This window comes from Littorina saxatilis, linkage group LG5 (genome assembly GCF_037325665.1).
Source record: "Littorina saxatilis isolate snail1 linkage group LG5, US_GU_Lsax_2.0, whole genome shotgun sequence".
NCBI classification, from domain to species: domain Eukaryota; kingdom Metazoa; phylum Mollusca; class Gastropoda; order Littorinimorpha; family Littorinidae; genus Littorina; species Littorina saxatilis.
This window is the reverse complement of record NC_090249.1, coordinates 29,223,304-29,245,950: the sequence shown is the minus strand read 5'-3', so window position 1 is coordinate 29,245,950 and position 22,647 is coordinate 29,223,304. Positions and strand designations below refer to the sequence as shown.

The 22,647-nt window shown below is 43.2% G+C and overlaps 1 protein-coding gene across 1 annotated transcript in view; it reads right to left on the bottom strand.

Annotated features, from left to right (window-relative positions):
* The window catches only part of LOC138967724 (myelin transcription factor 1-like), a 56,486-nt gene extending 46,667 nt beyond the window's left edge, over positions 1 to 9,819 (bottom strand). The window contains exons 1-2 of the mRNA XM_070340380.1: positions 9,683 to 9,819; positions 2,502 to 2,615 (exon numbers count right to left, since the gene is read on the bottom strand). Of these exons, the coding sequence (XP_070196481.1) occupies positions 2,502 to 2,520 (19 nt within the window). The 5' untranslated portion in view covers positions 2,521 to 2,615; positions 9,683 to 9,819. The remainder of the gene's footprint in view (positions 1 to 2,501; positions 2,616 to 9,682) is intronic.
* Between the last annotated feature and the right edge of the window lie 12,828 nt (positions 9,820 to 22,647).

Below are 22,647 nucleotides of genomic sequence, written 5' to 3'. Positions count from 1 at the left end.
AGGGTTAATTGCCAGTGTTATGGAACAGATTTATCATCGAGTATTAAATGTTAAAAATGTTCTAAAAATTTATTTTTTAAATCTTTAGGAAAGGGAGAGAGAGAGAAAAGATCTACATGTACTAAATTCCATTTTCATTTGCAGTAAATGAGTCACTGAATAAACAAAATTACTTAGCTCAACATTAATTTCACACATGGAAAAAATAGTTTTAAGAGAGGGAGAGTGAGTATTAACAACAAACAAAATCTCAATGCTGATAACCTATTAGGATTACAAAAAACTGAACCCTGACTCAAAAAACAAGGTTACTCAATGGAACATTTTAACTACATGTACATGTATTGACAAAACAAATAAATACTGCAACTTTGATCTATCGATTTTTGAAGTGGATTAACAAAATACACACACACAAAACAAGTAAAACAATGTTCAATAAATACATGATTTCTTAGTTAGAATCCTAACACTTAAAAAACCTATCTCATGGTACTTTCAATCCCATATGCAAACGTGTAAAAGAAAGTAGAATACTGGTAACTTTCTATCACTCCCTAACTTGATAATCGTACAACAAATGAAATTTAGCAGAATACTAAAGACTGGCTGCAAGGAAACATTAGGGGAGCAAATTAAGGCCCAGGATGAACAACTGGGTCACAGCAAATAAATACAGGTCACACTATAAACTAGTTTAAACCGGTAACAAGTGGAAACCATTATATAACACATACTTAAATGGACTATAAGAAATAGGTGAAAGTGGCAATTAAAAAAGTTTACCAGACACAAATGGAGATTTTAAAAGCTCACATTATTTCTCAAAGCAAATCTGACCAATGTATTAAGCCAGTGAGGTAACTCTGACGAGAAAGTAAGGTGGTCAGTCACTGGAAGTAAAAATGTTGAGGCCTTCTTAATCTAAGTTGCATCAAAGTTACATCACTAAAACCTGTCCCACTGCAACATTCACTAAATATAAAACATAACATTTTTTTTTTAAATGTTTTTGTTAATGTTTTGCACAGCAGTTCGTAGAATATTATTTCAACCAGCACTTCTTAGGTAATCCATATTTCAAAATTAGGTCAAGATTATTAGAAAGTATTCAAATAGTTTGCGTAAAAAGAAAGCAATGTTTGTCATGAACATGAAATAATCATAAAGAAATGTTATTTATTCTTTTATTTTTTTTTAGAAGGCAATGAGTCTGTCTAACTTTTGTTTTTGCCACGGTATCCTGTCAAATGAATTCAAAATGTACAATTAAAAGAGTGTAAAAGTGGCTGAAAATCTGACCTTCTTCACAAGCTTTTTGATCGCAAACTGTTCTTTTTTGTCACAGACCACTTCCATTCCACTCCAATACTTGCTGTTGCCTGCTTATCGGAGTTTATATTCGTCTAATTAAACGACTCCTCTATCACCAAACAGTAACCCATACTAAATAGTGATCTTTAATAAAACAAACAAAAGAAAAAGGTTAAAAGCAAAACAAAGCAAAACAAAACAAAAAACAAAGAAAAACTTGCAGTGGAAATTGTGCTAAACAAGAACCTAACCCTAACGCAAATTTCAGAAAGTCAGTCTTCATTCAACTAAGTTCACCCAAAAAAAGTTAACATCTCTAAACAACTCCAAAAGTCCACAGACAAAACAGTGAGAACAAAAAGTAAGAAGGCCTGCTGTAGTGGAAACAACATCGCGGCCTGCACCGGCGAATACCTACAAACCTACCATGCTGCACAAGGAGCAGGTCGGATTCATAATATATTCTTCATCAAGATTACATCATAGATACTTTACATACCCCTGTACATGCAGGCAGTTTTTTGCACTTCTTCAATTTCACTATCTTCAACAGCCCTCGCTCCCACGTCTCACACCGTTCCCAACACGGCACGTCCTTCAAAATGCAATCCAATTCCTTTCCCATGCACTTTGAAGCTTTTTTGTTTTTTCAAATTTAAACGGCTTCACATCACAACTCATTAAAATTATCGGGGAAAAAATGGCGCACACACTTACAGTGGGGGAAAAAATCCATGTCAGCGGCAAGTTCACCCAGTTCGAGCAGCGAGCGGCAAAGTGGCCTCCGACACTAAATCATGACACCAGGCGCAGTCAGTCAATACTAACAGCCCCACTCGGTCCAAAAAGTAACTTTGGCCAAAGAAAAGACAAAGAAGGAGACAGTTGCAACGTCATGGGGGACATAACTCCAGACCCGACCATGACCTGTCTGGTCACGCCAGCCAGCTGAGCCTGCGTGCGGCATGAGACGGAGAGACGTCGGAGAGCAAGAAGAGAGAGAGAAAAAACATATACCAATGCCACACGCAGACACACACAGTCACAGACACACGCATGCACGGAGGAGATGCCACATGCGCACACTCCCACACACACACACACTCTCTGCACACACATGCACACACACTATCTGTCTCTGCGTCAAAGATGCGCGCATGCACAGGCGAGTGGCAGTGAAACCTTACCTTGCTTACGTCGACTCATGGCTGCCAGGTCGATGGTGTCAGGTCCCAGTGAATCTACCACAACCCCCTTGTTCCATCTACTACCAGTTGACTAACACCGCAGCCTTGACAAACCTGTAAAAGCAATCAGTCACATGCATCATCATAATTCTACACACACACAAAGTCTTGCTGCAATGGTTCTTCAGTTCTTCATGCTCTCACACAAACTGGTCAATAACTAACTCCAGGCAGAACGTGGGAATCCATACTGGGAATGAACAGGGACAAAGAACTAAAGGCAGGGCTGGGGAGTTCAATGGTACCAAGATTCTGGCTTCACAGTTCAAGACTACAAGGATTGTGGTTCTCAGGCCAGAAGAAGAAAAACTGGAACAAAGTTATGTCTGGAACCATGTATGGGGAGGACAGTGAGGACAGGAGAGGGAGGAGGAGGAGAACTGAAAGACAGAGGGGGAGGGGAGGGGGGAGGGAAGAATGAGGAGACAGGGAGAGGGAAGAATGAGGAGCAGCAGTAGCAAACAGTGGCAGCTGATTCCAGTGCAGCCACAGCCATTAATTATTAATGAGCAGGAGCAGACCCAGACGGATCAATAGCCCAGGCTGCCTCACACATCTCAATGCTTTACCCACCACCACCATCATGCAACGCAAAGCCATAGCTGTCCAAAGCCATAGCTGTCCGCCTTGGCTCTCACAGGCAGCCGGAACTCCTCTGTCTGGTCTGATGCCTGCTGCACCAATACTACCTCCACCCAGACCTTCCCTCCCACCCCGCTCTCCCCACCCCGATCCTCTCTCTAGATTTGTTGGATTTGTGTCCACCCACTCCCTGTGAGGACAACTGACACAATTCATGCTTGTCTAAGATCCCATATTCAGGCCTTGAACCAGTTGCGGCAAGAACTGGTTCAGAGGCGGGGTGGTGTCGCTGACCACCAACTGGGGTGACAACCAGTTGTCAGTGTGCTGAAGGACATCATACGTCTTTCCCTCTGATAATATACTAGATGTTATAAAAACAAGTTTAGAATAAGTAATCAGTGTTTAGCTGTTATCTATCACACAAGACTCACTGCCAGAAATTCGGGATGAGAATAAATCAGTGTTGAGGAATAACATTATACATCTTGTCCTCCATTGAAATAAACATTTATTTAGAAACAGTTAAGCTGTTGTCCTTCAGAATAAATCAAAACACCGCTTTCAATTTAAAAGTATAAATCTCTCAGCTGTACATTAACATTACAACACAACTGTGGTTGTTTTGAATGAGGACAAATAATGTCAGCACACAATGTCTTAGCTTCATCTTATTGGTCCAAGTGACCTGCAACTACAGGGCTACAGGAAACTACTGACTAATTCAAGATGCTTTTTAAGAATTCTTGATGTGTGAATGACATTCGTATCATTCTCAGGATGCCAAATGCATGGGTGTGGTAAAACTAAGACTTCATGTTGATCATGAATACAAAAGAACTTACATTTTGTGTTTTCTATTCAGTTTAAGATGAGTTAAAATGTGCAACATGACTTGTGTTTCAGACAGGAAACACAAAATAAAAATACCAAGTGGAAAAAAAATCAACACTTACTCCTTTGACTGACTTTCTTGTGAAAAACAAAATCATTAGCACCCCGTGTCACCAAATACATTAGGACAAAAAGATAAACTGTCCATGACCCTCGATAATGCATGTCAGGATCAACAGTCTCATCAAACTTTGATTTGTGAACAAAAACATGCAGACTCAACCCCCTCCTCAAACCACAAAGAAAAATCGCAGAACAAAAACATCCCCCTATCCTCCAGCCGCCCCCCACCTGCCATTACAAGGGTGTCCACGTGCCAGGTTGTGGAGTGTCTGTCCCCCCCCCCCCCCCCCCCCCCCAATTTTAAACTTGCTTTGTTGCCACCCTACATACCCCACCCACTACTTCACTGTGCACCCCCCCCCCCCCCCACTTTTCCCTGTAGTTCCGTTTCTATCAGCTTTCCAATGGCAGCCGCCGTCGGTGAATCGATCGTCTGCTGTACCCATTGTAGCCTCCGGTCCCGCGCGACACACATCTGCCTCACGAGGTGCTACCGTAACTACAGGCGCCCGTGCTTGAGATTTCACTTGCGACCGATTTCTGGTTGCAAACTCTGCAGAATGGGATCTATAATATTGACATATTTTCCTCGAGACCAATTTCTGGTCCTAGTCCCACAGAATATCACACAAAGTAACATTTTGCTGTAGACCGATTTCTGGTTCTTGTGCTGCAGGATATATTATACACACGGAACTCTTACCTTGAGACCGATGTCTGGTTTGGGTTTTAAGAAATATTGTTATACACTAACAGGGGTATGCCTAATTAGTTAAAGACCTCTTAAAACCTGAGAAAATCATGTCATAAACGGTGGGGTGACTTAACATCCAACTGTACAAATATCATGAACAGAAACTCTGAGAACGGGGTATTCAAAAATGTGAAAAAAGGGGAGGTCTTAAAAAGGGGGTTCCAGTGTACACACACATGACAGGTTTTGGCAAGTAGTTCTGCGACCCAGAAGATGACGAGCAAATTAATCTGTGCCAAGGAGTAAATGTGTATCAGAACAGGCGCCTGTGATTACGTTGCTACTGTTTTCACAATCACACAGCTTGCATGCTGCTCTCCACTGGAGCCACTGCCACAGAACTCTGCTCTGTCTAATGAAAAAGGGAGCGGGAATGGAGGAGGGCAAGACGGAGGTTGGAGAGGGAGATAGAGCAAAAGGGGAGAGGGGGGGGGGGGGGGATGGTTCGATCAATAACCTACAGTCTGACATCGACAGTGTCAATGCACTGACTCCCCAAGCTCAGCCGTTGTCAGGCAGAAGAGAAGTGTTGCTATACTGTACAGTACACTAGCTTTCGTACACTGAAGTTAGCTACAGCATCGATGCACACACAGTGCCTTGTACAACGGCACAACATGACTGTGATTGTGAATCTAAAAATGCTGACGTTGCTTTTACAATCTGTGTAATGAAAACTCACACCTACAATGGAAAAAATCTATTTTTGAAATGACAAGAAATAAGCTGGTCTATGAATACCAAATATACAGTAAAATGAAACTGACTGCATAATCATCATCCAAGCTTTTATTCTTTTCAAAGACATCATTTAAATCATGATATCTATAAATATGTAGAAGAAAATATGTCACAAAGGATAGTAGTTAACACTTTTTACCAGTAACAATTACTCTTACTTACTCTCAGTCAATACAAAAACTGACCATACAATTAGTGAATTACATAATTTACAATTGTGCATACAACATTAAAACCTATGGAACACTAATGTGCTGGGGGGGGTGGGATTATGTTAAAAAAAAATGTAGGTGTAAATAATTCACAGAGCTGCTGATCATACAGTGATTATACAGCAATATTCATAATATTATGAACTAGTATTAGTAACATGTGACATAAACCATACCTAGCACTAAATTGACTAATTAATACAAAAAAATCAAAAAATCTCTTGACTCTTCTCCATGAAAATCTCGAGTTTCGTTATCTGCATAAGATTTCTAGGCTTACTGATTCTCTCCTACTAGGTAAATTCAGATGAGACTTATTCAAATATAAATTCCATAAAATACATTCCCACACAGACTAAATCAAGCAATAAATCAGTACATCCAAAGACTGATTATGACTTGTGAAACTCAACTATTGAGCTAATCGTAGCTTAGATTTACAAATTTCCATTTTATTTAATTAGAACCTACTTTTGTAGGCTAATTAACTTTTTTCTGAACAGGGTATTTCATTCTCAACTAATTGAAAAAGCACAATCGATCTGAATGTCACTTGAACTCCCTTTTTCGTTTTTCAATTTTGCTTCACTGCCGTTCAGTTCATTGTGTTGATTGCTGGTAATTGTATACATGTATTCTTGTCCATGTCTACATCATCATGTCAACCAGGAATTTCCAATATATTATTACATTGTGGTTTTTGTTATGCATAAACTGTGTTTTTAAACACAGAAAAAGAAATTGTACACTAGTCAGTTACATCAGTTTTGATGCATTTGACATCTGTTGTTGGTGGTTTTTACATTTAGTCAAGTTTTGACTAAATGTTTTAACATAAACGGGGAATCAAGACGAGGGTGGTGGTGTCTGTGTGTATGTGTAGAGAAAATCAGACTAAACTACTGGACCGATCTTTATGAAACTTTACATGAGAGTTCCAGCAATTGATATCCCCAGACAAGTTTTTCATTTTGTTATATTTAGTCAAGTTTTGACTAAATATTTTAACGTAGAGGGGGGAATCGAGACGAGGGTCGTGGTGTATGTGTGTGTGTGTCTGTCTGTGTGTGTGTGTAGAGCGATTCAGACTAAACTACTGGACCGATCTTTATGAAATTTGACATGAGAGTTCCTGGGTATGAAATCCCCATACGTTTTTTTCATTTTTTCAATAAATGTCTTTGATGACGTCATATCCGGCTTTTCGTGAAAGTTGAGGCGGCACTGTCACGCTCTCATTTTTCAACCAAATTGGTTGAAATTTTGGTCAAGTAATCTTCGACGAAGGCCGGGGTTTGGTATTGCATTTCAGCTTGGTGGCTTAAAAACTAATGAGTTTGGTCATTAAAAATCTGAAAATTGTAAAAAAAATATTTTTTTTATAAAACGATCCAAATTTACGTACATCTTATTCTTTATCATTTTCTGATTCCAAAAACATATAAATATGTTATATTTGGATTAAAAACAAGCTCTGAAAATTAAATATATAAAAATTATTATCAAAATTAAGTTGTCCAAATCAATTTAAAAACACCTTCATCTTATTCCTTGTCGGTTCCTGATTCCAAAAACATATAGATATGATATGTTTCGATTAAAAACACGCTCAGAAAGTTAAAACGAAGAGAGGTACAGAAAAGCGTGCTATCCTTCTCAGCGCAAGTACTACCCCGCTCTTCTTGTCAATTTCACTGCCTTTGCCGTGCGCGGTGGACTGACGATGCTACGAGTATACGGTCTTGCTGCGTTGCATTGCGTTCAGTTTCATTCTGTGAGTTCGACAGCTACTTGACTAAATGTTGTATTTTCGCCTTACGCGACTTGTTTATACATGTTGTTGATGACATCATATCCAGCATTTTGTGAAAGTAATGGCGGCACTGTCACACCCTCATTTTTTGATCAATTTGATTACAATTTTGGTCAAGCTATCTTCCACAAAGCCTGGACTATGAGATTGCATTTTAGCTGGAAAGCTTAAAAATAAATTAATGTTTGGTCATTAACAATCTCAAAATTTGAATTAAAATTTGAGTAATGGATTCAAAAATGACTTACTCTTAGTCTTTATCATTTCTTGATTCCAAAACATATAGATATGTTATGTTTGGATTTAAAACAAGCTGAGAAAGTTGAAAATAGAGAAAAGCACGCTTTGCTCTGAAGCGCTATACTCATAATACTGGCTTATCACTCTCTGTACGTGAACATTCAACATATCACCGAGGCCGCAGGGTATGTAATCGACACCACTGTTCAACATTGTCTTAGTGAAATAATGCGGTGCCTTCAATTTTTGTCTGTGAGTGTGAGGTTGACAGATTGACTAAATGTACTAATTTCGCTTCGCGCGACTTGTTTTCGTGTGGGTGTTGTTGTTGTTTTGGGGGAAAAGGTTGGTCAAAATAAAGATATGTTGTCATTACAACCAGTTGCTGTGACCGAATGACCACCGGTTATTGTTTGAAATGCCTTCCTCTTACCCATTGATGGCTCTAATCAGGTTCCACCCTATTTTCCCGTGTATCATATTCAGACAAGATAACTTGAATATTACATGACCAAATTAAATACCCTGGCAATCTCTGGGTTTTCTCAGCTGACAGGTGTGTGAAATCTGAAAGTCTTAGGCAGCTAGGATACATTAAAGGTCACAACATACTTCGCTTGGACTTTCCCAATCCCATCATAGTTGACATGCAGCAATAATTCTGTTTTGTGTGAATGATTTAATGCAGCCAGGATAATGTTGTAAATTCAAAGCTCACATTCAGTGGCGTTTTATTCAGTTATGTTTGATACTACATATGTACAAGTCACTTTTATCTAAGCCAAGAATTTAACCAGTGAAATAAATTGAGGGAATGAGCTCCTAAATTAAACTAAATTTAGTGAGACCATTTGCTTATTTGGTTATGGAAAACTCTTTCTTTTGACAAAACATTTGTCTCCCTTTGCTTATGATTCCGTTCGCAAAACGGCGGCACCAATGTTTTTCCTTCTAAACCCTATGAAAATGAAACACATAATGTACAGTTCTTACCTTTAAAACTCGAATGGTAATTAAAATTACTCCTAATAGTAATACTTAAATTTACAACAGAAAGTTCATCAAATTTCATTGGCTTACAATTTTACATTGCAGGAAAAAACGACCCTGAAATGAAAACACGAAAGTTCAATCGCAAAACCCAACATAGAATTTTACTAACGATATGGTGGTCCAATTTACACTACCATAACTATTAGTACTGCTAGTGAAGTACTACTTGGGCTCCTGACACGTCTGTCACTTGTCAGTGGCTGACCACAAGCACATGTTATGATTAGGCTATGTTTGTATTGTACACTAGTTGCAGATGAACAGAAAACTACTTCCATTTACAATGGAAATTTATTGAAATTCGAGTACATCTTGTAAAACACTGACACCGATTCAGTGATACCAGTATGTGTAACTATAACTTATAAGCAAGGCCAGCGCGCGCCGCTAACTTGAGAGGCAGACGACCTCTGTGCCTTTACTTTTAGTTTTACAGTTTTAGCGCGCTCGCAAATTCTCGTATAAAACCAAACTTGTCACAGCCAGCAAAATGAATGTAAAGAGAAACGTTTGAATTATCCAGCTGCATTGGGTTGTCAATATAATACGATTCCTGTCTTACACAGTTTATTCGGAAATGTTGTGCATGAGGAAGCAAGTTCGAGAACCACCGACTATCGAACCGAAAGATACACCATCTTGCCAAGAGACGCAACTCTGTTCGCCTAGCGCGATGTGACAGCGAAATAGCGAACACGCTTTCGGCTCAAGCGGAGCATAATACGGCTTTCTGTCAACTACTGCCAAAAACATAAGAAGTTAATCTTACCCACAGTTCCCTCCAGCACGAAGCATAAGTCATATTAGAGGCGCCTTTCGAATATAAACATCAAGTCCCCATGTGCTTCCATGTTTTCAACAAAGACCTCGTAGAACTTTTTCATCCCATAATAGTTCATGTGCGCATGCGCGTTACGGAAGTTGTCCGGCATAAAGTTCAAAGGCGAGAAACATTCGAAGGCCAAATTCAGGTTTCTTTCAACTTTGATAAATAGTCACTATAAATAGAAAGACAACGAGCACATAGTAGACATAGTATTTAATCGAGAACTGCATAAATCAAGTCGCCAGCACAGTGAAAACTTTTGGTTTTGTCAGTCGGTATCACCGTCGCACCTGCGGCGAACGAACCACAGTCCACAGGCACATGATGCGACTACGGTTGAAGAAAATGATGTGATGATGTCTGATTGTTTAAACTTTGATTTTTTTTTTCTCTTAAACTTCGGCAGGTTTTCATAAGCATCGTGAACTCAGTTAGCGTTGTAGGATTAAGGTACTAAGTCAAGGTGTGTTTTTCTTCAGTTCTGCGGATAATTTTAGCCGCCGCCGGTAGCGATGTCAGACGTAGTCTTTCCGCTGTGATAGTAGTAGTCCAGTGGACGATACCTTCCGCCTGTGGTCAGAGCACAGGCGGAAGGCATCGTCCACTGGACTTCTGTGATAGTCTTTCTTTCTTTTCTTTCTTTATTTGGTGTTCAACGTCGTTTTCAACCACGAAAGTTATATCGCGACGGGGAAAGGGGGGGAGACTGATGGGATAGAGCCACTTGTTAATTGTTTCTTGTTCACAAAAGCACTAATCAAAAAATTGCTCCAGGGGCTTGCAACGTAGTACAATATATTACCTTACTGGGAGAATGCAAGTTTCCAGTACAAAGGACTTAACATTTCTTACATACTGCTTGACTAAAATCTTTACAAACATCTTCTGTGATAGTAGTAGTCCGGCAGTGGACGATACCTTCCGCCTGTCAGTTTTTGCCTCTGTCACCTTTCTGATTCGGCCTCGTTGATCTTGTGTAAACTCCACACTGAACTAAAAAACACCCTTCGATAGTACTGACGATCGACCTTGGGTACTTTATATTCACTGATGGGGTCAAATTTGTCAAACCAATTTTTTTTAATTTAAACTGACTTAGAAAATGTGATTCATCCGATAGTACTGACGATCGACCGTAGGTATACTTTACAACCATTTTTTTTTAATTTAAACTTAAACAGTTTGATTCATCCTAAAATGTTTCCCTTCTCATTCAAGTGAGGTAACCACTGACTCGGTACACGTTTTCGAAGAAATCCAATTTTTAGGTGAAATCTATTAAATTTCACCACTACTGAATTTCATTCACATGCAAGAAACTCAGTGACATGCTTTTCGTCCTTTAAATAAGTTCACTTCTTTAATTTGACCAGGAAACAACATTTCAGTCTCGAGTAGGCCTATATATCGAGTCAGAAAGGTGACAGGCAGAACTTAAAGCTGACATCCAAGTCGTTTCACCGGCTGGGCGAAATTATGATACTGTCATAATTTGATAGGCTGCTTACAGTACAGTACGACACAGAATTGCATCTGGCTACAGAAACATTTCTGTGAGCACAGTACGTGATACCTATGTCTTGGTAAGCAATCTGCAGTGTTCAATAAATGACATCACCTGTTCCAAAAGACCCACATTGACGCCATTAAAGGTATCTTGTGCTTTGTGTTGCATTTTGTGCAAATCAGTTTATGTTGGAGTATGCGAAAAGTGGCACATCATCAAGGAGAAATTTGTTCTGGGAATAAGTGAGATGAGTTGCAGTTGCTATCTAGTCCTAGTAAAGGCTTTTATAGACATGACTGAGGATAAGCTCATAATACTGTCCAGAAGTATCTTAAAGGTACAGTAAGCCTCCGGCGTAAACCATCACAGATACTATCAGGCTTTTACACACAGTACTTCTTCTTCTTCTTCTTCTTCAGCGTTCCAGAATTTTCAGTACACACAGTACACACACCCTTCCATTTGAACGCTTACCGAACGGGAACATCCTGGCTGCTTTCTGTCGAGAGTGAGAAATGACTGAAGTTCAAAGAATCAAGTTTATTTTCGTGGACCGTCTGATCTACAATCAGGCGCCTCGTCACAGTTTTGGCGCTAGAACTTACTTTTAAAATCTAAATGATAAATTGACAGCTTGTAATACAAACATTCTTAAATCATAAAAGATTTCTTTTTTCATCAAGATAAGATCAGTACAATTCGAAGTTTTCAAAGCCGTCTTTTTTTAAAAGATAGCCGCCCGGAAGCAGGGTCACGAAAGGTTGTGTCTCAAACTGAGCAGACGGCGATTTTTCTGCATAGCGCTGGCTTTATGAAGCCAGCCGCCGCCGACAAGTTCGTGTGACTCGCGGCCGTTTGTTGCGTTTTAGAATCAGAGGCACACAATAACGTGCTATTCGGCACGGATACAGCCAGTCGCATTGAAATCACAAACTGACGATTAAATTGTGAAGAAGAAAAAAAGTGGATCACACGGGTTCACGATGGCTCTGGGGTTAGATAAGTCACGAAATCTGGTGTGTGCCGGGTTTACGCGAGCTAAATAGCAATTCGGCAAACGAACTGTTTCATTTAATGCTATTAAATGCTATTGCAAGTGTGTTCCATAAGGTTAGAACTGCTTTTTTCATTGGAAGATTTAAATCGTTTTGTAAACCATTTGAGGCATACTGGTGCTTTAAGAACTGAGCAAACAGGCATTCTTCCTACGGAGATAGCTGCAGCCGTGCTAGGCTTCATTGCATATATACATGTAGTGGAGAACCAGCGTTAGTCAAATACACTGCACATGGCAATAACATGGCACTAATTCAAAACTACACTTTTACCACATTATCAGCATTTGTGGATACGACTAAAAAACAAAATTACAAAACCAACATATCCCACACAGTAAGCAAACTTACTTTGTTATCAAATTATATTGTTTTCATATCACATTCCTTACTTTTTACCCTCCTGAAGCCGAAGGCAGCGACAAGCTGTCAAAATATTGATAAAGAATGTACCAAACCTGGTTACTGCTGTGTTCTCTTTTTGTTTCAGTGTTTTCATATCAGTGTAAATATTTTGTGTGTGAAAGTGGTTAGAATGCAATAATTAATTAAAGAGTTAACTGAAGACGATAACAGCGAAGACAGAAAAACAGACTGCAGGATTCTGGCAGTAAAATGGCAACAGCAGTGACACAGACGCCGGGAAGCGATGAGGAGGCAGCAGATACACAGTAAAAGAAGTGATAGAAAGGAAGCAGACACTTACGCACGCACACACTCGCACACACACACACACACACAAACACACGCACGCTCACACACACACACAGGGGCGGACGAGGGGGGGTGCACAGGGTGCAGGTGCACCCCCCCTCCAGCAAAACAAAACACAAAAAAATTGGAAAGCTGATTCTATGACCATTTCTAAGTTCAAATGGCACTAGATGGCACCATTTTGCTTCTTTGGGCAAAAAATTTTTCCGGGGGGTTATGCCCCCGGACCCCCCTAGCAAATTCGGGCGCTTCGCGCCCATCACATTCACTTTCGATTCAAAGTGCACCCCCCCTTACAAAGCAACTGATCCGCCCCTGACACACACACACACACACACACACACCGTCACACACACGCCGGCACGGCACACTCACATACACACACATGATACGAACAAAACAGAAGAAACACGAATAAGACAAGACACTGGCAAGCAGGATGCCGTGCCGTGAGCACTTACCACTGACATTCACAAGTCGAATTTTAGATTCACCTCGTGATGAAAAACCCATCATGTCCGGCGCCGCCTCATCACCGAGGCTGTGGCCAACGAGTTGCACTGTCAGCCATTTGCATTGATGACGTAGGTGCGTGTGTGACATCATGATCCCTCGACAAGAGACCCCTCGGCAACCCTTGACTGTTTCCTGATCTTTCTGACCTAATTCATGGCAGGATTTAATCTTCTCAGCACAATTCATTGCTGATCTCCCGTAGGCAAAATGAGAGATGAACCGTTGAATAAAAAAAAATTGTTCAAGCGCAGAGTTCGTTTGCACTTAAAGTTCAAATGTGAGATGGGGATGAACTTTCTTTGTCAGTTTGACTGTCAGTTTTGTCTGTCTGTCTGTCTGTCTGTCCGAGCTGTCTGTTTGTCTGTCTGTCTGCCTGCCAGTCTCTCTCTCTCTCTCTCTCTCTCTCTCTCTCTCTCTCTCTCTCTCTCTCTCTCTCTCTCTCTTCATCGAAAAACGCGACTCGCGTATTTTCAGTTTTTGTTTTGTTAGCTCTCCATGTTTTTTTGTTTTTATTGCACTTGTTCTTTTGTGGTCAAGCTTTCTTTCATATGTTCGTGCCTAGTTTTTAAACTTTTGTTTTGTTCAGCTTTTTAGCTTTAATTTTCTATCTCATTATGCTCTCTCTCTCTCTCTCTGTCTCTCTCTGTCTCTCTCTCTCTCTCTCTCTCTCTCTCTCTCTCTCTCTCTCTCTCTCTCTCTCTCTCTCTCTCTCATGCTAAGTTTTTTTTCCTAGGGATAGGTGAGCTGATGATAAACACAACGGAGACAATACACTTCTTCAGTCTCTCTCTCTCGTTATCCACTCACCGTCGGATTCAGTTACCTGATAAGCGACTCTTCGTCGAATTGATAAATCTTACTCCTCCACAAACTGAAGCCATCATGATAACACCACACAAGCCTGTTGCTGGAATATAGTGCGAAATCAATATTTAAAAATCCTCAATAAGCACATAAGCCTGCAGGGATAAAAAGGGTTGAAGGGGGGAGATTTTGAAGGAAGACTATTTGAGAAGGGGAGAAAAAAGAAGAGTAAAAGCATTACCGTTACTTCTACGGTTAAGTATATATAAAATCGATTTTAGGCCATGCCATGACGAATTTAGGTCAAGCTTGAGATTCAGTAGAAGAAGAAAACAGATAAATAGGTCAAGTCATAGGTCAAGAAGTAGCATTTTCCTCTCTCCAACGAAGGAGAATGGGGTCGCTGGATGATTTATTACACCTCAGTTCTAAAGTCTTTGTATATCGTTAGAGGGCGGATAAGACGAGTTCCATATAAACGAACACTCATTTATTGGTTGCTACCATGAGGATTCTGCTCGGAGTTTCCGATGGGTCTCAGAAGATCTTTGTGAACTTGACCACTTCTCGACAGCTTGTTTCAGCTTTCAACATTTCGACCGGTTGAGTTTGAAACAGCAGACAATTTCGTTTTAAATGGTTGTGTTGATTTTCTTTCTTTCTTTCCTTTCTCTCATTGTTTAAACTTTTTTTTTTTTTTAGTAACTGATATTTTGCCATTGAGGATTACAACGGCATAGCGATAAAGACAGCAGTATAGATACAAAACAAAACAAGACAAAACACAAAACTGCAGATTTTTGACGATGCTGTTATTTGTGTGTTCACTTGCTTGCTTACTTTTCTTTCTTTCTTTCTTTCTTTCCTTTTTGTGTGTATTTTTTCTTCTTTTTTGTTGTTGCGTGGCGTCTTTCTGTTGCCTTTTCCCATCAACATCGAATTATTTTCTTCCTTACTTTGATTTGTATGAATTTTGCCTTCTTTGACATTAATGCGATACATGCGGCACACCGTCTCTTCCTCCCTACCCGCAGATCCTTTCATTTTTGTCATACCAAGCACAAAATGAAACCGGTGTCGTATGTCGTTTTCAGACAAGAACCGTGATGGTGACGTCCCAGTGGACCATTTCCTGTTTGACGTCAGAGGTGCCAAAGACGTCATGCTGCAGACTCCCGCCGTTTCCTTCGGGGTCGACTGTCTTTCAAATTGGGATGGAGGAATTTCATTCGAGAAAAACATCACAGGAATATTGTCTGCCCAAACTGTGTGTTGGAAAGAAAACGAAGAGAGAAAAGAAGCGGCGACAAAGTCCCTCAGTCTGGCAAGGACCAATCGTGTTCTACAAAGGAAGTGCTTTGCATTTGGGAACTCTTCTCTTTTTGAGGCGGAAATTGCACGGCACGCAATCTGCATATTATTCAACCTCTCTGCGGCCGCAAGTAGCAAGTGTAGGTTAGCGAAGAACTGGAACATTTCAAGGAACTGCATTAGACGAGAGATTGAGAAATGCTAGACTGATGTGGGGTGATGTTGACGTCATTTGTTAAAGTTTAGTTTCGAAGAATGTGAGTCTCTTTTTTAGGGACAAGGGTACTAACTGATTTATTTTCAGTTATTTTCGGAAATAAATTATGTGTCTGCATGATTTGTATCCGCGCATTTACGATATCAGGATTTGACGAGTTCTGACTGAGAGTGTGTGGGATCGTGACCTGCCCTGCTTGCTCACATATGCCGCCACCGTGGTGTTGTCTGTATGTAAAAGGACTGAGTGGCCGAGTGGTAACGCACTTGCGCTCGGAAGCGAGAGGTTGTGAGTTCGACCCTGGGTCAGGGCGTTAGCAATTTTCTCCCCCCTTTCCTAACCTAGGTGGTGGGTTCAAGTGCTAGTCTTTCGGATGAGACGAAAAACCGAGGTCCCTTCGTGTACACTACATTGGGGTGTGCACGTTAAAGATCCCACGATTGACAAAAGGGTCTTTCCTGGCAAAATTGTATAGGCATAGATAAAAATGTCCACCAAAATACCCGTGTGACTTGGAATAATAGGCCGTGAAAAGTAGGATATGCGTCGAAATGGCTGCGATTTGCTTGCCGATGTGAATGCGTGATGTATTGTGTAAAAAAATTCCATCTCACACGGCATAAATACATTTCTGCGCCTTGAATATGTGCGCGATATAAATTGCATAAAAAAAAATCCCTGCGCTGAGAACTGTACCCACGGAATACGCGCGATATAAGCCTCATATTGATCGATTGATTGATTGATGTAGACGAACATGTTTCCCGACAACCGCAGGAAAGAAACTCTGAAGCCCAAGAAGGGCTGCCTCCAATTCCAGCAGTGGGACTGAGATTGACTCGCTGACCAAGTCCACGAGGCTGTGAGGTGTGCAAGATGAGCACCCCAGCCTGACAGAGACGCGTCTGTGAACATGTCTACCTCCGGAGGTGGGAGAACAATAGGAACTCCCAGAAACAAGATTGTTTGTAGCCACTGTTGTGTTTGTTTGTTTGTTTGTTTGTTTGCTTAACGCCCAGCCGACCACGAAGGGCCATATCAGGGCGGTGCTGCTTTGACATATAACGTGCGCCACACACAAGACAGAAGTCGCAGCACAGGCTTCATGTCTCATCCAGTCACATTATTCTGACACCGGACCAACCAGTCCTAGCATGCACTAACCCCATAATGCCAGACGCCAGGCGGAGCAGCCACTAGATTGCCAATTTTAAAGTCTTAGGTATGACCCGGCCGGGGTTCGAACCCACGACCTCCCGATCACGGGGCGGACGCCTTACCACTAGGCCAACCGTGCCGGTCCACTGTTGTGTGGCCTGCCGAATCCAGCTGTGTATCTGAACAGAGACATCCCAGCCTTGAAAAGCCGAGTTCCATTCCGAGTTGAGCGCTGCATGAAAAGGCCTCTTGCACACTCTCCCCAGTGGAATGAGTGTGGCCATAGATTCCATCTGTCCCAGAGCTGAAGCCAAGACTCTGACATTGGCCTGCTTCTGTGATCTGAGAGGCCTGAGCAGGTCTTGAAGTTTGTTGACTCTTCTCAGGGAAGGACGTACTGACCAAGTCACCGTATCGAATGTCATCCCTAGGTATGTACAGTTTTGGGACGGTATTAGCTCTGGTTGACCTGAAAACCGAGGTCGTTTGCCTGATGTAACACTGCCTGCGTGGGAAGACTGCAGGTCTGCTGATCCTGATGGAGGACAAGCCAATCGTCCAAATATGCACGCAGGCGAATGCCTTTTTGTCTGACCAGGGAACAAAGTTGTCGTGTCACCATTGTGAAAACCCAAGGGGCTAGAGATAAGCCGAAAGGGAGTGCCCTGAACTGATAAATCTCTTTTGCCCACCGAAATCTGAGCCACTTCCGATCTGACGGATGCATGAGAATGTGGAAGTAAGCATCCGTCAGATCTATCGACGTTGCCCAATCCCTTGGTCTGAGTGCATCCCGGATAGAAGAGGGAGTTTCCATCGTAAACCGAATCTCCCTGAGAAATCTGTTTAAAGGGGACTGGTCTAGAACTGGCCGCCACCCTCCCGAATTCTTTGGGACTACGAAGATTCTCCCATAAAAACCCGGGGAGTTGTGGTCCAAAACCTCTTCCACTGCTTCCTTTTGAAGAAGGGCAGCTTCTTCTTCTTCTTCGTCGTTCATTAGATGGAGATGCCAATCGCCCGCACGAAAGCAGCTTTCCTCTGTAGGTCCTCCAGGCCGCCGAAGAGCTTGACCCTCAGTGGTACTGGTTCCGGCCACGATGCCTGCCTGGGAGCGTCATGGAGTCGGCAGTTGTGCAACAGGTGCTCAGCATTCATGATGTCTGCATTGCAGGAGCACATCTCAGACTCGCGCCAATTCTGAATTTGCTGTACATGTGGGCATTTAGTCGGTTGTGCCCTGTTCTCAGCCTGAACAGAATGATCTGGTCCCGTTTGCTCAGTTGGTAATAGCAGTCAGACTGGTTGAAGTTTGGGTGTTGCTGCTTCCATTTCTTTTTGGATAGGGCTTTAATGACAGTCTTCTCCTCTGAATAGGAGACCTGTCTGTCCTCTTGTTCCAGCTGACTTCCTTTGTTTGCCAGCCTGTCAGCTTGTTCGTTTCCATGGATCCCACAATGTGCTGGGACCCACTGTAATGTCAGTTCTGTCTCAGCTGTGAGACTCACCAGGACTGCTGCCAGCTCGTTTAGGTCTTTTTTACGGGGGTTGTGCAGCGCACTCAGAACAGAGAGAGCGTCTGTGAAGATGACCACTTTTGATTTGGTTCGTGGCAGATTGGCTTTAATCTCTTCTGCTGCTTTTCTGATGGCTTCAGTCTCTGCTTTAAAGTTTGTGGAGTATTTTCCGGTGGCTAAGGGGGCCCGGTAGCTCAGTTGGTAGAGCACTGGACTTGTGATCGGAAGGTCGCAGGATCGAATTCGGGCCGGGACGGACACGGGTCAACTTTATGTGCAGACCCAGAGACGGAAGCCATGTCCCACCGTACCCCCGTGTCATCACAATGGCACGTAAAAGACCTTGGTCATTCTGCCATAAGTGCAGGTGGCTGAATACACTTAAACACGCAGACACCTGGGTAGCGCGACTCCGTTGCTGCTAGCTTTCCACTGGGAGGAAGCGACCCGAATTTCCCAGCGATGGGACAATAAAGTAATGAAAATGAAAATGAAAATGAAATGAAATGAAAAATGTGTGCCTCTCCATCATTGTATCTGATGTACACCCCGCCTCCCCCGTCTCGAATAGCTTCAGCTGCAGACCCATCTGTGTATACATGAGTCCATTGTTCTTCTGGGTACTTGGTGTTTGTGTACTCCAGCGTCAGCATCTTCCTCTCTGGCTCAGATTGAGAGTCTCTGCCTGCAACTCCTGGTACTTCTTGACAGATAGTTGGGAGCTGATCTCGTTTCCAGGAGGGGACCGACATGACTGATGGGATGGGCCTTGGCATGTGGTCCAGCAGCTCGGGGTCTCTCCTTTCAAGGATCCTGCTGTGTTGTACGAAGCTTGATCTTTTGAGTCTCCCCTTTGTTGGCTGATTCATGCGCTCATGCATCGGATGGACCTGGAGTCTTTTAAACTTTGCGGCTTGCGTCAGTACCTTGGTGTCTCTTCTGTCTTCAATGGACTGCAGGCCTGTGATTGTTTCCATGGCAGAGATAGGAGTGCTTCTCATAGCCCCAGTCATCATCCTCATGGCCTGGTTCTGCACTCTGGACAGCTTGTCTGTGTTGGATTTAGCAGCTGTAGAGCTTGCAGCCATTCCATAGTCGAGGACCGGGCGGATCCTCCCCATGTAGAGCTTCTTCAGCACACTCTGGTCGGCGCCCCACTGCGTGCCAGACAGTTTCTTCATCAGAGCCAGTCTGATCTTTGCTCTGGCCTGGTTCTTCTGGAGTTGGTTCTTCCAGGTGAGTCGTCGATCCAGGGTGACTCCTAGGTATGTAGGTGTGTCTTCCGCTCGTAGCTCCTGCCCGTTCAGCTTCAGGCTTACTCTCTGCTGTTGATTTGAGAGGCCGAGGCTGAAGATGGTGTAGGTTGTCTTTCTTTCATTGATTTTGACAAGCCATGACTGGGCCCATGCTTCTATCTCTTGGAGTGCCTGCTGCAGCCTGTAGTTTGCAGTAGTGATGTACTCTTCACTGCACCATAGTGCGAGGTCGTCTGCATAGATGGCTCCTCGCACGTTTCTGGGCAGTCGTTGCAGGATGTCCCGGATGAAGATGAGGAACAGTGTTGGAGAGAGTACCCCACTTTGGGGAACGCCTTGTCTCATGGTCCTCTTCTTGCTGAGGTGTTGCTTGACTTGGACTTTGGCTTTCCTGTTGTGCAGGTACTGTCCAATCCACCTGTACATTCGACCGGCAACACCACACTGGCGTAGTTTCAGTTTCAGGCCCTCTTTCCATATCTTGTCGAAGGCTTTCTCAAGGTCAATCCAGACAGCAAGTGTGTGTTTCTTGTCTTGGAATGCATCTTCGACGGCTTGTGAGATGTAGGTGATCTGGTCCTCTGTTGACCGATCTTGCCTGAATGCTGCTTGCTCTGGTGTGATGTGCTTTTTGTCTTCCAGGTGCCACATCAGTCTTGTGTTGATGAGACGTTCCATCAGTTTTCCGACACAGCTGGTCAGACTGATTGGTCTGTAGCTTTCTGCCTTTGACTTGTCCTTGCCTTTCTTGTGGACGGGAATCATGATGGCTTCTCTCCAGACTTGTGGTACTGTTCCCGTTCTCCATCCATCATTGTAGAGTTGTAGCAGCTTTTTCTTGCTGCGGGGGCCAAGGTGCAGCAACATCTCGTTTGTGATCTTGTCAGGTCCTGGGGCTTTCTTGAGCTTCAGCGTTGTCAGTGCATCCTCCAGTTCCTTTAGTACGGTACAAATGGAGAGCTCATTTGGGTTTCTTCGCGTTGGCCAGAGGCAGCGTGTTGTGTCTCCCTGGTCTCTCTTCTTCTGTCTGTGGGAACATGAAGGTCACTGGTCTCTGCGTACTGTTTGGCGAATATGTCGGCCGCCTGCTTACCAGTGCACAGTCGTCCTTCTTGCTCAAGAGTGATCGATGAGCTTTTAGATTTCTCGTCGTTCAGAGCCTTTGCCAGGTTCCAGAGCTTGTTGCCTTCCTTGTCAAGATTGAGCTCCTCGGTCTTCTCCTGCCAGGTTCTTCGTGCCTCCTGGATAAAAGTTCTTCTGTGTTTTGCAGTGGCTGCCTTCAGGGCAATATTGTTTTTCTCTGATGGGTCTTCTTCAACGAGGTCCCTGACTTCTTCTACAGTATCCTCTTGCTGCTGGAGTTCTTCTGTCCAGTAGGGTTTGTAGTTCTTCCTGGCTCCACGGGGAATAGACTCTTGAGCAGCTTTTAAGATAGCTTGGTTGAAAGCCTTGATCTTGCTGTTCAGGTTCTGCCGCTTGTTGTTGATCTTCAGTGAGTACTGATCCACCAGATTCGAGAACCGTTCCCAGTTTGCTTTTTTGTAGTTCCACCTGGGGAACGTGTTGGCTGCCTGGGATTTGAAGTTGAGGTCCAAACTGATCTTGACGGGTTTGTGGTCGCTCCCTCCAAGTTGACTCAGTACTGTTCTAGATGCTATCCTGGCGATATCGTTGGTAGCAAAGACCAGGTCTGGTGTAGTACTGCTGAGCCATCGTCTTGAAAAGAAGGTTGGTGGATCTTCGGGATCATTCAAGAGGACGAGGCCATTATCGACTTGCCAATCTTCTACCTCTTCTCCTCTTCTGTCTGCTTCATCGTAGCCCCATGCCTCTGAATGGCTGTTGAAGTCTCCGATGATCATAAATTTGTTGTCCTGTAGTTGCATGAGGTCGAGAGACAGATCCCTATCAGGTGGACTGTAAACATTGAAGATCTTGAGCTGTTCATTATCCACTACGATGTTTACCCCGTGGATCTCTGCTTGATTGTTGGTACAGATGATGAACTCTTTAGCGGGTATCGAGTTCTTCACAAGGATAGCTACTCCTCCCTTTGACCTGCCTTCTCTGTCGTGCCGGAACACCTGATAGCCTCTCATGGTGAAGCGGTGGTTTTCTTTCAGGTGGGTCTCTTGTAGACAGGCCACTTCAATGTTTTCCTGGTGGAGTCTTTCTGCTAGTGGAACCTTCTTGTTGTAGACTCCTTCTGCGTTCCATTGCAGGATGTTGACGTTTCTGGGTGTCGGTGTCTTTTCGCGGTCAGTGTACCTAACCCCTCGTCTCCTGGCCGTACAAGACGATGTAGGGTGACCTTCGGTTGTTGAGGGCCGGCCCCTTTGAGGCTGAGGGCCGAGCACTCTTCCTCCCCGTCGGATCTCCAGAGGTTGAGCACTATAACGTTTGATCAATTGATTTGTCTCCATCATTTTGTGATTTGCGTGATGCAGCGCTTTTTGGCACCCAGGGGGTCCCGCATCTCCGACTTCGGCCTTGGACGTTGGTCAGGGGTCCCTCCCCTAGACCAATTGCCTTCCTGGGCTGTTGAGCTTGGTCTGCCCGTGGTTCTATTTCGGAGTTTTCCTTCTCCTAGACTGGTTACCTGCCAGGGTTGACGAGTCCAGTCTACCCGTTTGGAGGTTGCTGAGATGACCGCTTGTGTCCTTGGGCCTCTGTGCCGTCACACCGGTACTGTCCAGCACACCTCCGTCTTCACCAGAGCCCCGTTAGCCAGCAACCAACCTGTCCGCCAAGGGAGAGCCCTACCAGTATACTTCTCACAATGAAAAATCACCCCCATGTTTTAGGGACAGTGAGATTTCAGCGATTTTCTTCCGACAGCATAGCTTGGTTCTG